This window comes from Tauraco erythrolophus, chromosome 20, assembly GCF_009769465.1.
Source record: "Tauraco erythrolophus isolate bTauEry1 chromosome 20, bTauEry1.pri, whole genome shotgun sequence".
Taxonomy (NCBI): Eukaryota; Metazoa; Chordata; class Aves; order Musophagiformes; family Musophagidae; genus Tauraco; species Tauraco erythrolophus.
The window spans coordinates 7,298,599-7,310,545 of record NC_141484.1 but is presented as its reverse complement, the minus strand read 5'-3'; the positions used below and the strand labels follow the sequence as shown (position 1 = coordinate 7,310,545).

The window sequence follows — 11,947 nt, the reverse complement described above, 5'->3', positions numbered from 1 at the left end:
TGTTGTCTTGGAAGAGACTAGAGTGAATCAGCTTTTCCAAAACTTTGTTTGAGCGGGGACGTGAAAGGAGTTGTTCTGGGAGTACTGCTTGTTTGAGAACTGACAGCTTTTCTGTTCCCTGTTGCTGCTTAGAGGGGATGGTGCAGAGATTTCATGTAAAGCTCTGGCTTTGTGGGATGTTGTAGATATCGTCATCCCTTTAATGCCCATTGTCTCACAACCAGTGATTTCCTCTTTTGCAAAGGTGAAGGTGTTCTTTAGCCAGCTCCTGCAGTCTTGACTGTGACATTTGAATTCCATGTACCTGGCCACAGAGAGTAAATTGGCTCTTGTCTTTCTCTCTCAGGAATGTGGATCCCCCTATCTGGTATGATACAGATGTGAAGCTGTTTGAAATTCAACGGGTCTAAGAGAGCACTTACCTCTACTAAGAGAAATACACTGGATCTGAGGACTGCTGTGTGCTGCTTCGTCACAGCTAATTCCTGCGTTCACATCCAGCTGAGAGACCAAAAGGACAATCACTTCATTTACCTCCCTGTCATTTAAAGCTTTAATTGGGACCTGCTTGGACATCCTTCCCCCCAGCTCACTTCTCTTCCCTCACCCTTCACCATGAACCTTGAGTGAAAAATGTCTAAGAGATTGTCCATTGTTGTGGTTGCACTAGAAATCAGACCGTTCTTAGCTCTTCTGTTGCTCTTTTGCTCCTGGATGTGGTTTAGAAACCAATCTGACCCTGTCCTTGCCTTGGTCAGAGTCAGCATTTAATTGAAAAAGGCTAACTGTAAATTGGGTGCAAGGGAGAGGCTGCTATTCCTGCAGGAGATGGTGTTTGGAAACCGCAGTTACTTTCACGTGGCTCCATAAAGTTTCCGAGTCATCTGTTCTGGCTGCAGGTATCTCCCTGGTGTCTCAGCTCCATATTGGTAGGGAAATTCTCATCCAAATGAAAGGAGAAGTTGCTAAAGGAAAACTTTGTGTCTCAATTCTGAATCTCTCTACTCCTTTCCTGGAAAGTTTTGTAGTAGCCAGTGCTTTGATGTGGCATGAGAAGTTTTGCCTTGGCTTCTAGGCCCAGCAGCCTGTCCTTCATGGTGGGCTATTGCAACGGAGTGTGTGTCGCTTTGGAAAGCCCTGGATAATCCATGTGAGCACACAGGGAGGAAGGGACTGGCTCAGCAAGAGCAAGGAGAAGAGATGTGACTGTTAAACTCTTTTAGTCTTCTCCCGTTGACTGACAGGACAGTGTCACCTGGGTTTGCAAGGAACCATATCCTTCTGTCTTTGCCTGGCGGGCTAATGCAATGCAGGGAGTGGAAAGGTCTTTTGCACACTACTGTCTAAGGCAGGACATTGAGGGAGGCACTCAGGGAAGTCGTAGGAGGAATTTGGAAGTTGTAGGAGGAAAAGCATCTCCATATCAGTAGGGGGTGGAGAGTGCTGAGGCAAAGTTCGATTCTTCAGGGCATTTTGCTAGTGACCAAGTTATCAGATCTTGAATGTATTGGGTCCCAAGCTTGCAAAGTCTGGGAAGCCAGAATTAGAATTGATGGGAGATCAGCTGTTGCTGACTTGGTTCAGCAGCATGGGGTTGCACATTGATGGGCGGAGACATCCTGGGGTTTGATTCAAATTTTATGTTCTACTGAAAGGGGCTGCTGTCTTAGACAGTGAAATGTGAGGTGTCCTGTCATGAAATGAAACCCTTCCCTCTCCACCAAGGCTTAGTCCTTGGTGCTCTGGTATTCAGGCTCTTGGAAGGATCACTGGCCATGAGCTGTTTGCCGCAGCTTAGAACCAGTGAGATCACTCCATGGAAACTGGTCTCACGCGTTAAAGTAAGGGGACAGGTATGGCACACACTTCTGTGTCTTGTAACCCTTGCCTAAGTTTTGAAGCCAGAGCGAACTCGACATGACCATTCTCTCCTAGAGAGAGTGCTGCTCTGGTGTACTGCGGGCTCCTGCTGACTTGTAGTCAGGTGGCTTCCTCCTTTGGACACTGAAAGTGGACTGGCGTCCCAGGCCAGTAGAAAGCTGAAATAAAACCTGAATGGTTTTCTGAAGGATAAGAAATATGTAAAATAGAGAGAGGTTATTCCCCCACCTGCTGCCTATCTCTGACCCACTTTGGCATCTGGCACTGCTCCCATCCTGACCCCATCTCTGTTCAGATGTAAGCAGGCTGAGGTCTCAGTTTTACTTGGAATCTCTCTCGTGTATAAGAATGTGATTTGGTGAGGCCAGCCTCTGATTGTATGGCACTTGCACCTCACAGCTGGAATGGGGCGTCCTGTGTCCCATGTGCTTGCCTCGTCCCTCCCATGGATCTGCTGGTTCTCATGATCTCTTCCGTCCTCTCTTTTCTGCTTTGTTTCTTTGTGAGTTTCTCTGGAAACCTTTTTGTTTGTTTCTTGGTGTTTGGAGTCTGATCTTTGTTCTGTGGAAATCAACTTGCACTGTAAACTATTTGCTTACTTACAGAGAGAGAGATAAAGATAATCTGAAACATGCAGTTGGTTGCTTATTTTTTTTCCCAGAGAGAAGTTTATAATCTTGTTTGTCTTACGCTGGGGTGATTTGTGCTACTAGGAAGCCATGTGCTGGCTTCCTCTGCAGAGTGTGGTTTTTTTTTTGTAATCAGAAATGAAGATTGGACTCTGGAAAATGAGCCTGAACTGTGTGGTTTTGAGCATTTCTGTGTTTTCGGCATGAGATGTCAGCAAAGGTAACTGCCTTAAAGGGTACAAAAAAAGAACTAGATCAAAGAGGATCAAGTCTCCTGACTTTGTTAACCGTGTGGTAAAACCTTTGTGCAGTCAAGACCCATAACACAGGCACCCTGGCACTGGGAGAGCTCTGGAAGTCATTTACAGATGTGAGAAGACAAAAGATGGTGGAACAGATGGCAGATGATAAAGGAGCAGGTGGGCCACTGACACGTCATGACTGTCGGATTCAGGAGTCGCGTCTAGCTCACTTCTCTTTAGGCTTTCAGATTACTGTGCCTGGCCCTGCTGTCAGCTTGCGAAGGAGCCAAAGGCAGTTTTAATTGCATGCAAACCGTGTGTTCGTGGTTTTACCTCTCCTGGAGGTAGACACAAATCAGTCCAGAGATAGAACCCTCCTAAGTGAAAGGGCTGAAACCTTCGACCCTGTGTTTCTCTGTGGCCTGAAAGAGAAAAAGATACAGTTACACCGCAGATAAAATCCGGGTCATGGGTTTGCCCATGAATGTTGTCCATTGTGGGATTTCTTACCTTTATCTACTGCTAGAACTGGGTGTTGTTAGAAGACACAGAGGGCCTTGACTACTTATCTGATCTGTAGCAGCTGTGGGTGAGAGTTGGAGCTGATGAGCTTCATTCCTGTTCATGCTAATCGTGTATTCGGGTAGTCCCTGTGTTTACCAGCAAGAAATCACAAGCCAATGTCTCTTCCAGTCCATACTCATACCTAGTACCTACGGGACTTAGTATTTGTATCTCCGTGGGAGACCTCCAAAGTCACCTGCTTAGTGGAGGCTCAGTAACTTAAACAGTGTTTTATCGGTTACACCGCAGATAAAATCCGGGTCATGGGTTTGCCCACGAAGTACATCATTGCTTGTCTCTAGGCTGTCAGTGACCAGGAAGAAGGCTTGAGATCACATTTATCATTTGAAAGGGCCAGACCTTGGTATGTATCTCCTGTAGATCCTTTCATACAGACTGTGACATGGGAATAATAATTAACTTTATTGGAGCCTAATTTATCCAGCTGTTATTTCTCATGACATATTTCTGTTGACACAGGCTTAAGTAAAAGCACTTATTGGGCAAAGTTCATGGTCATAGAATCGTTCTCACAGTTTCACAGAAAGGTGCTATCATTGCCTGAATGCTGAATCCTAAAGGGAGTGGGATGTGTGTGGTCAGGAGTTTCTAGTTCTGATCACTGTTACTGACTTGGGAGAGTGTGCTTTTCTAGGGGATTGAAAAAAAAACTATAAATAAGCTCTGATCCTAAATCCACACTACTTCGGGGTTTGATTTATAGAGGAACAGAAGCAATAACTTAGATGCTTTTTGTATCATGCTCCTTCAGCCTTGGTTAAGAGTCATGACAGATTTTGATTGACTGTAAAACGAGACTTGCCCTTACATCTCGTATAACCTCCGAAGGCAAGAGTGATGTAAGCCAATGCCAGTTGACTTTGAGTCTTGTATTTGGTAAGTGCAGAGCAGACCCAGAGATTTCACAAGATACACATGAAAATTCAATCTCTCTTTATTTCCATTCATCAGGCTCCGTATTTGGGACCCGTAGTCACAAGCCCCCTCGCTCTCCCATGTGCTTTCAAAGCAAACATCTCCTATGGAACAAGTTCAATGGGTCTTTGATCAGGCACCATGCTGTGCAACCGTGTTCCCTTACGCACTGCACCTTGTGAAATGTTTGTGGATGTGCAAAGCGGCAGTGAGGATCAAAGTGTTGGGGTAGGGAGGGATTCACAGTAGATTTGGCAGTAGCTCTTCCTTGAACGAGCTCTGCATGCAAGGGTGGGACCTTTGCTGGTACGCACTGGTGATAACATCATGCACGAGTAGCATCAAGTGGAGATCAACCATAGTACTTCTCCAGTGCTTCTCACTTGAGGCTCTGCAAGTGCCTGTAAGGAGAAATGGTGTTTATTCTCAGGAAGGCAAGGTAATGTTGGAGCTTTGATTTTCATTAATGGGAAAAGATGCACTGAACCGGTGCAGGTCTGAAGGCCCATCCTGCTCTTCAGTACTGAGAGCTGCAAGAGCTTGGCACTCGCTGGGGCTGGGTCCTACAGGACTTGCACAAGTTGATGTGCCAGGTGTCAGCACCAGGAACAAACAGAAATAGTCTCTGTTCTGATCATTAAGGCAGCTACCAACATCTTTTTGAAGATTACACATGAAAAGTGTACGTTTTGTTAATTTCTGAATTGCTGTGGCTGTATGTGCTTCTACTGTGGCTGGTACTGATAGGTCTGTTCTGTGCTGCAGGATGGCAGGTTGGTGAGCGGTGGTGGGGCTGGTGGTCCTTGACTGTGGATTTTTGAATTTCTGTGGAGTGTAGGTCAATCTTTGTTGCTTTTGTTGAAGGCTGCTCTTGCATTCTGTTACCTGGAAGATGTCAGTAGGAGCTGATAAAGTCCCATTTGCTACCATACAGCATCCACTGGCGCAGACTACTGAAAAGTACCAGCACACACGCTTCCTTAGAGCAGTAAGACAGTTTGTTTATGGGCTTTGAGTCTATTCTCTATGGAGAAAAAATGGTAACATAAAACCAACCTCCTTTTCTTCTGAAACTCATGGAGGTGTTGTGCAATGAGAAGTCAAAGCACAAGCCAGAGGGGAAAAAGCTTGAAAACTTCCATGTGCATATCCACTGCTTACTGCATCTTTGTTCAGCATCGTTGTTTCACCCTGGCCTCTGAGGTGGGGAGTCGGCTTGGTTCAGGCTGTGACGTAGACCTCCAGGAGTCCCCCGACAGAGTGCATTCGGTAGAACACAGCCAGTGGGAGGCCGAAGTTCACGATCGCAAACCAGGTGGAATAGCCGTAAAATGACTTTTCCAGTCCATTCTCGAAGACAGGATGAGCCCCAAACGTGGGCATGACCCACAGCTAAAGAGGTGTAAGGAAAAAAGAGCAGAAGTCAGAGGATGACAACCTGTCTCCTACCTGCACTCTAATCTTAGCACTGGCTCAGGTGGTTGTAGGAATATTTCAAGAGTATCAGAGGAGTCTCCCGGCCAGGGAAGAGAAGGAAAATCCCCTAGTTATGCTGCTGACTCCTTGCTGTAAGTCAAATCCTGTCGAATTCCTGAAACCTAATGATAGCCTCATTCCGCCTCAGCCAGCTTCATCTTTCTACAGAATGTCAGTTTCCTTGGCCAATTTGTTTTCACTGGGTTAAGGCCGAAGTAAAGATCCATGTTGATTCAAGATCCCAGAGCACAATGTACCTTGTCAGGTGAGTTTCAATCCTGGAGAATCATGTTTACAAAGACTCACTGCTGGTGCCTCATGTTTCTCCACCTATCTCATGAAACACCCTTAATGAGTTTGATAACTTTTTCAGAGGCTAGAACTTTGACACATAAGGATTTATTAGCTGTCTCCTTCCTGCACCCAGGAAACCTAGACATTTGTGACACTTAGGGTAAAAGAGAGACCTTATAAGAGTGAAGAATTACCAGCAAAAACAGTCTTGACTTGCCTCACCAGTAAGGTGAAACTTGGTGGGCACAGGTTTCTTGTCTGGAATAGTAGCCCAAGAGAAAGACAAGGAGAGCACACTTGTATCACAGGTGGTCATGGCTCAGCCAAGCTGTGATGGAACAGAGAGAGCAATACTTACTATGATGTTGCACAAAACCAAGAAGAATGAGATCTCCCTTAAGACTCTTCTCTTCCAGCTCAGGTGAGAGTAGCTTTGGATATAGGATATAGAAACTTTCCGGATTTCCTGTCCCAGCTCCAGCATGCTCACTGATCTCTGGTCATGGGCTTCACGAATCTCCTCTTCTTTCATTTCTTCCTCTTTGCCGGGAGGCATCGGGGTGTGCTCCTGTTTGCTGCTTGTCGTGGTTTCCTCTTCACCAGGTAGCTCTGAAGCCACTGCATGCTGCCCAGCGTGCCCTGTGTGTCTGGCCTCAGTTGCTGCTACAAAGGGCTGCCGGTGAAGGCCATCAATGATGAAGACATTTTGGGTGATGTTCTGAAAGATGAGAAGGACCGACTGGGACAGGATGAGACTGTTCAACAAGTCTCTGGGGTCAGTGGCCACAATGGCAACGATGGAGAAGTAGGACATGCCAATTTGGCCAAGGGCTGCCCCCATCAACAGGATTGCATCTAGGCTGCGGGTTGGGTTCTTCAGTGTGTCCAGCTCCCTTTTTTCCAAGGCGTGGATGATTGTCCCAATCACTGCACCCATGCTCATGAGGGGCAGGAGCACAACATAGTAGGAATAATACATCACGAAGACCTGGCGGCTGGCAGTTGAGCCCGTGGCCTGGACCTGGTACACCATGAAGACACAGATCCCACTGATTATAGCAATGACACCCAGAAGTGGCCCAAAGACCACTCCTTGGAGCTTGAACTTGGGCTTGATGTGAGGGACATGGTGGTGGCTGATGCGTCTCCCCACGTTCTTCCACATGACGTACAGCACGGAGCAGCAGACGAGGCAGAACTCAGTGTTGAAGGGGTACAGCAGGATGTAGCCCTTCTGGAAGACTTTGCAGAGGGTTGTGTTTGGGCATGTGCAGGAGGTAGTGTCGTTGCCTGGAGCATGAGAAGAGAAAGGGAACAATTAAGAGGGAGATGGCCTGGATTTTGTGGCTATCTTTGGGAGTTTCTTGTGTGCAGACACATCTGTCTTTACCTATCTCAGGAACAGTGATCTGTAGGAAGTCAAGTGATTACCACTCAGTCCTCAAGGCTGTGAGGATTCAGAATAACAGGGTTTAGCAAATGTCTTTTCCCAAATATGTAGCGCTCCTTCTGGTCAACACCATAGGTGCTGGATAAACACTGTAGGTGCTGGAGATACTCCTTCCATCACAGTGAAGCCTCCTCTATCTCTGCCCTTGGAATATTAGTTTTCCCCTTTTTTTCCCCATGTCCTCAGAAAGAAAAGCACAGCAATTACATGAGTCTCTTCTAGTCTGGCAATCTTTTGCTTGCAGTTGTCAGGTAAATGTGAGCAAAAATGCTAATCTATGGTGGGCTTTTCCTTTCCTAGCCCTTGGTTCCAGGGTTTCGTAGCAGATCTCCCTACTCCAGGTGAAGATGTTCTCCCTGTCTCCTCAAGTCAACCTCCAATAACAGGGAAGTCGCAGCATTTGGGGGAACTGGTTATGTTATCTGAATCGCTGAGATCAAGAACTGTTGTCTTCCTAGAGGTCATCTATGTCAACCTAACTCAAACAGGGATGTGAAAAAGGAGCCTTGCCTGAAAGTCGCTGCTCCACCTCACGCAGCTGAGACTCCATCTCCACGTGAATGGTGTCATTGGTCACCGCCAAGAGCCAGAGGAGGAGGTTAGTGGCTATGGTCAGCATCAGCCCACACCTAGGAGAAGAGAAAGACACTTCTACAGTACGTTGCCTGTGGAGATTGCTTATGACCTGTGTGTCCACCTGCCATGTGGGGCTGCCCTTTGCTTCTTGCATGCAAACCCGGTGCTTTTGTGCCTGTTCTGGTGTGAGACTTCGCATGCGCAAGTGTGGCTGAGTACGTTTCCATTTGGAGCAGGACAGGCAATGCCGGGCTCGCTGGTGAAACTGGCCTAGGTCTGGGTGCAGTTGAGGGTGGGAAGGCTGAGACATCTCTCAGTGACGGCAATGGGGAAACCACCTCACCTCATCCTCCAGTCAAGGAACTGGTCCCTGAGCCATGCAGCAGGAGGGTATTTGGGATTAGGAGGAAGCAACAAGCTTTGCAGCAGCCTAAGGCACAAGTGAAAACCGAAGGGAGCTGGTGAGCCCAGATCAATGGAAGGAGGATGAGTCTGGTCAAGGCAAAGCTTGGTTCTTGTGTGATTGTGTGATGCAGAGTGTAAAGAGTCTATAAAATCAGATGAAGACAATTCTAGCAGGAGTAACGGACATCAAAAGCGGACAGAGGAAGAGTTTCCTTAGAGGAGTAGAAGGCAGGTTCCCCCCCGCCCCCTTTGTACCTGGTGAAGTTGTGCTGGACTTGAACGCAGTCCTTGGAGTGATGCCACAGGAAAAAAGCCTGCAAATCGATAACAGTAACGACGTGAGCAGGGCGAAGCTGGCAGCCTGCCACACAGGCTGTGGAAAGGGACAGGCAAGCAAGAAGGCGCGTGGGCACATGTCTGAGTGGGAGCAAACCTGCCCCTGTGCGAGTGGTACAGGGGCACGTGTGCTCCTGCGTCGCGGTGGTGAGGCGTGTGCTGGCATCCTTGGGTGGCCGCAGCGTGTGCGTGCCTGTGCCTAGCGCAGCTCGAGGGGATCTGCTTTTCTCTCTTCTATATACGTGGGTGTTTGCTGCTGAGGTGAAAACTAGTTTCCTTTTTAAACATGGCTTTGGGTCTGGGAAGAGGAGGGTTGGTATCAGAGTAACAAGTTGCAAATGGAGTGAAATGTTTTTGCGCCCAAAGGATTTTGCCGGGGGGATGCATTAGCAATAAAGAGACTGACTCTCAGACCGGTGCAAAGACATCTCTTTAGCAAAATCTGAATTTTCCTCTCCTCTCTCCCTGCTTTGATGCTTCTAAAGAAACTCGCCTGGATCCTACAGTATGTCAGGTATTGCTAGAGTGATTTCTTTCTAAATCCTACTACTTTGTTTCTCAATCTGGCACATGAGGAGTGTGAGTGATATTTGAAATGATGCATGATACTTTAATGCTCATGAGAATGCCTCATGTGCACCCACTTTCACAAGTCTCCCTGCTTCCTTCCACCCCTTGGGGTCCTGGGAGTGGGACAGAGAGAATAAGCAAGCTTTCAGAAGAGTAACACACAGTACCTGGGTGCAAATAAAAAGGATTTCAATGCTGGGGAACACAATCTCCACCCTGGATTTGCACTGGATGAGAATCGCGCTGTAGCCGATCTGAAACACGTTCAGGAGGATGCTGAAACTGCCGAACAGCAGCACTGACCCTGGGCAAACAGTAAAAGTGCTGGTAAATAAACAGACATATCTGTGGAGCATCTGAGGCTGGCTGGGGACTGCAGACCTCGTGCTTCTTGGGTTTGGGTGGAGCTGGAGACCTTCCTGTCTGGAAGCCTCATGATTTTGAGAGAAGGGAACAAAGGGGAGCCTGGTCGCTGAACCTGGCTGCGTGCTTTAGCTGGTTTCAGGTGTTGAGACAGTGCAAGGTAGTTTCTTGTGCTTGGATACAAGGTGGGAACCAGGTTTTTGGCCTTTTCTGTGCAATCTGGAGTGACAGAGATAAGCTAATGGCACGTGGTGGTTTCTGCCTTGTGGAGAAAACCTGAGATGAACCCAGGTCTGCTGAGGCTCTTGGCAGCACCACTCTGCAGAAGTTAGAACCATTTAATTGTTTCTTCCTTTTGCCTTTGATACCTTTCTGCCTCTTTAGGTACTCAGGTACCTTGCAGCTTTCTTACCTTTAATTCTCTGTGCTTAGTTAACAAGACTGTGCACTAATTGGAAACTCCATAACAGACCAGAGGCAGGGCTGCTTGGAGAAGTGTCGTTTTGGAAAGTGGGGCAACTACTGATGGGAAATCTCCCAGGAAAGTCTGGGTGTCACTGGAATGTGACTCACGGGCCAGGAATTTTCCCCTGGAAACAGGACTGCTGTGATGTTAAACAAGGAGGAGGGTGACATGGGACCACTGACACCCTTGGGGGGTAAGCGTGGTGGTCCTCCTCTTACTTTGCAAAATGGCCACGCCTAAAACCTTCCCTTCATCTCTCCCACCATGCTCAGTTGCTGGGAGATGCCTGGGTTGTGCTTTAGGAAGGGACCACAGAGTGAGGTTGCACTGGAGGCTGAAGCGACACCAAGTTCAAGACTTTCCCAGATACTCTAATTCTTCTCTGTGGCATCTACTACGCCCCTGTCTTCCCCCAGCCTTGCACCACAAGCTGTCAGGGCACTAGGAGATCCCCAGTGCCCTAACTACATTTCCTGTGGCTTCTAGCTCTTTTAGTACTGGGGGAAACATTTCTTTTTCTTCTCTATCAAGCACTGGGAGGAAAGGGAAAGGCATGAGGTGATAAATCAAAGCAGAACTTACCCCGAATCCAGATCGGCCCAGCGTGGGAATCCCGGTACAACACTGCATGCGGCTGCCGACTGGTGCCCAGTAGGTAGTAGATGAGCCAGCACAGGCACAAGACCTTGAGGATGGAGAGCAAGATCCAGACGTCTGCCAGCGTGATGGCCACATGGTTGAAAATCATGCTGCTGATGAAGGCGCTGCCCAGAAACACCACGTTCATGGCCAGCAACCCTGAGAAGAGCCGCCCAGCTTTCTGAGCTTGCCTGTCCCTCTGCTGCACTGAAGAGCAGTGACGGTACAGCCAGAACTTCTCATAGTGGATGGTGGAGGTGCCTGGTGGGACTGAGGCTGACCTGTTCTTGCAATGATGGCAGGGCTTTTGTCTTGAGACTTTGTTGTCCGACATGGCTTGTCAATCTGGGGATGACCTGCTGCATTGAACAAAGGAGAGGTTAAAAGTACAAAAGATGGTGGGAGTCATGCTGAGATGTGCTCTGTTGTAAAAGCCACTTGTGTGGTGACCTCCCTTGCTGGCTTTGCAGCTTCCCCTTCCATCTCCAGAAGCTGGATGAGGGGGAAAAAGAGATGGGTGTTTAGCCCAGGTTAGGCGTTAAAAATTTCCCAGTGGACAGTCATTGCAGGGCACTGGGAAAAGGCTCTTCGCCAAAAGTTGTCCACAGACACCTAGATTAAAATGGGTATTTGATATCTCTGCCGTGCCCCACCAGTACTTGGAGCTGTTGGGACCAGAGGTGCCCAAATCATCCCCATCCTCACCTTTCGTGCCTCCTCTGCGTACAGGCCTGGATTCAGGTTTCCTCCTTTCCCTTTGCTCTAAGGATTAGGTGGAAATACAGCGCAAGCTCAGAACTGCTCTGAAATTCAGAGCTGTTTGATTTCGCTTGATGGGTACAACCTCTTGTGTTTTTGAGCCGTGAGAGTTACACCACGCTCCTCGTGGTCATGCAAATTGTGGCAGAGCTGGAGAGAATAAAAAGAGAGTTTGTAAATTTTGATCCGAGCTGCTGGGAAAGGATCCAGCCTCCCACCTGGGCAGGCTGAGATTGGGACAAAGTTAATACCTGGTTTTCTTTCTTTTTCTACTTGTGGCACAGAGGAAAAAGCACAGAGCCATGAGCACGCTAACGCAGAGGAGTTTGAGGATTAGCCCAGATCGACATCCAGAGCCGGG

General features: G+C 48.0%; 2 protein-coding genes across 5 annotated transcripts in view; one reads left to right on the top strand and one right to left on the bottom strand.

Annotated features, from left to right (window-relative positions):
- Positions 1-410, top strand: part of HID1 (HID1 domain containing) — a 28,978-nt gene extending 28,568 nt beyond the window's left edge. For all 4 annotated transcript variants that reach the window (XM_086624138.1, XM_086624137.1, XM_086624135.1 and 1 more), the window contains one exon: positions 347-410. In XM_086624138.1, the coding sequence (XP_086480264.1) occupies positions 347-410 (64 nt within the window). The remainder of the gene's footprint in view (positions 1-346) is intronic.
- Positions 411-5,473: 5,063 nt separating this feature from the next.
- OTOP3 (otopetrin 3) lies at positions 5,474-11,161 on the bottom strand. The gene is made up of 6 exons (XM_009985735.1): positions 10,771-11,161; positions 9,527-9,663; positions 8,709-8,767; positions 7,983-8,101; positions 6,381-7,312; positions 5,474-5,644 (listed from the first exon to the last, which is right to left on the bottom strand). The coding sequence occupies exons 1-6, from the start codon at positions 11,159-11,161 to the stop codon at positions 5,474-5,476; spliced, it is 1,809 nt and encodes a 602-aa protein (XP_009984037.1).
- Between the last annotated feature and the right edge of the window lie 786 nt (positions 11,162-11,947).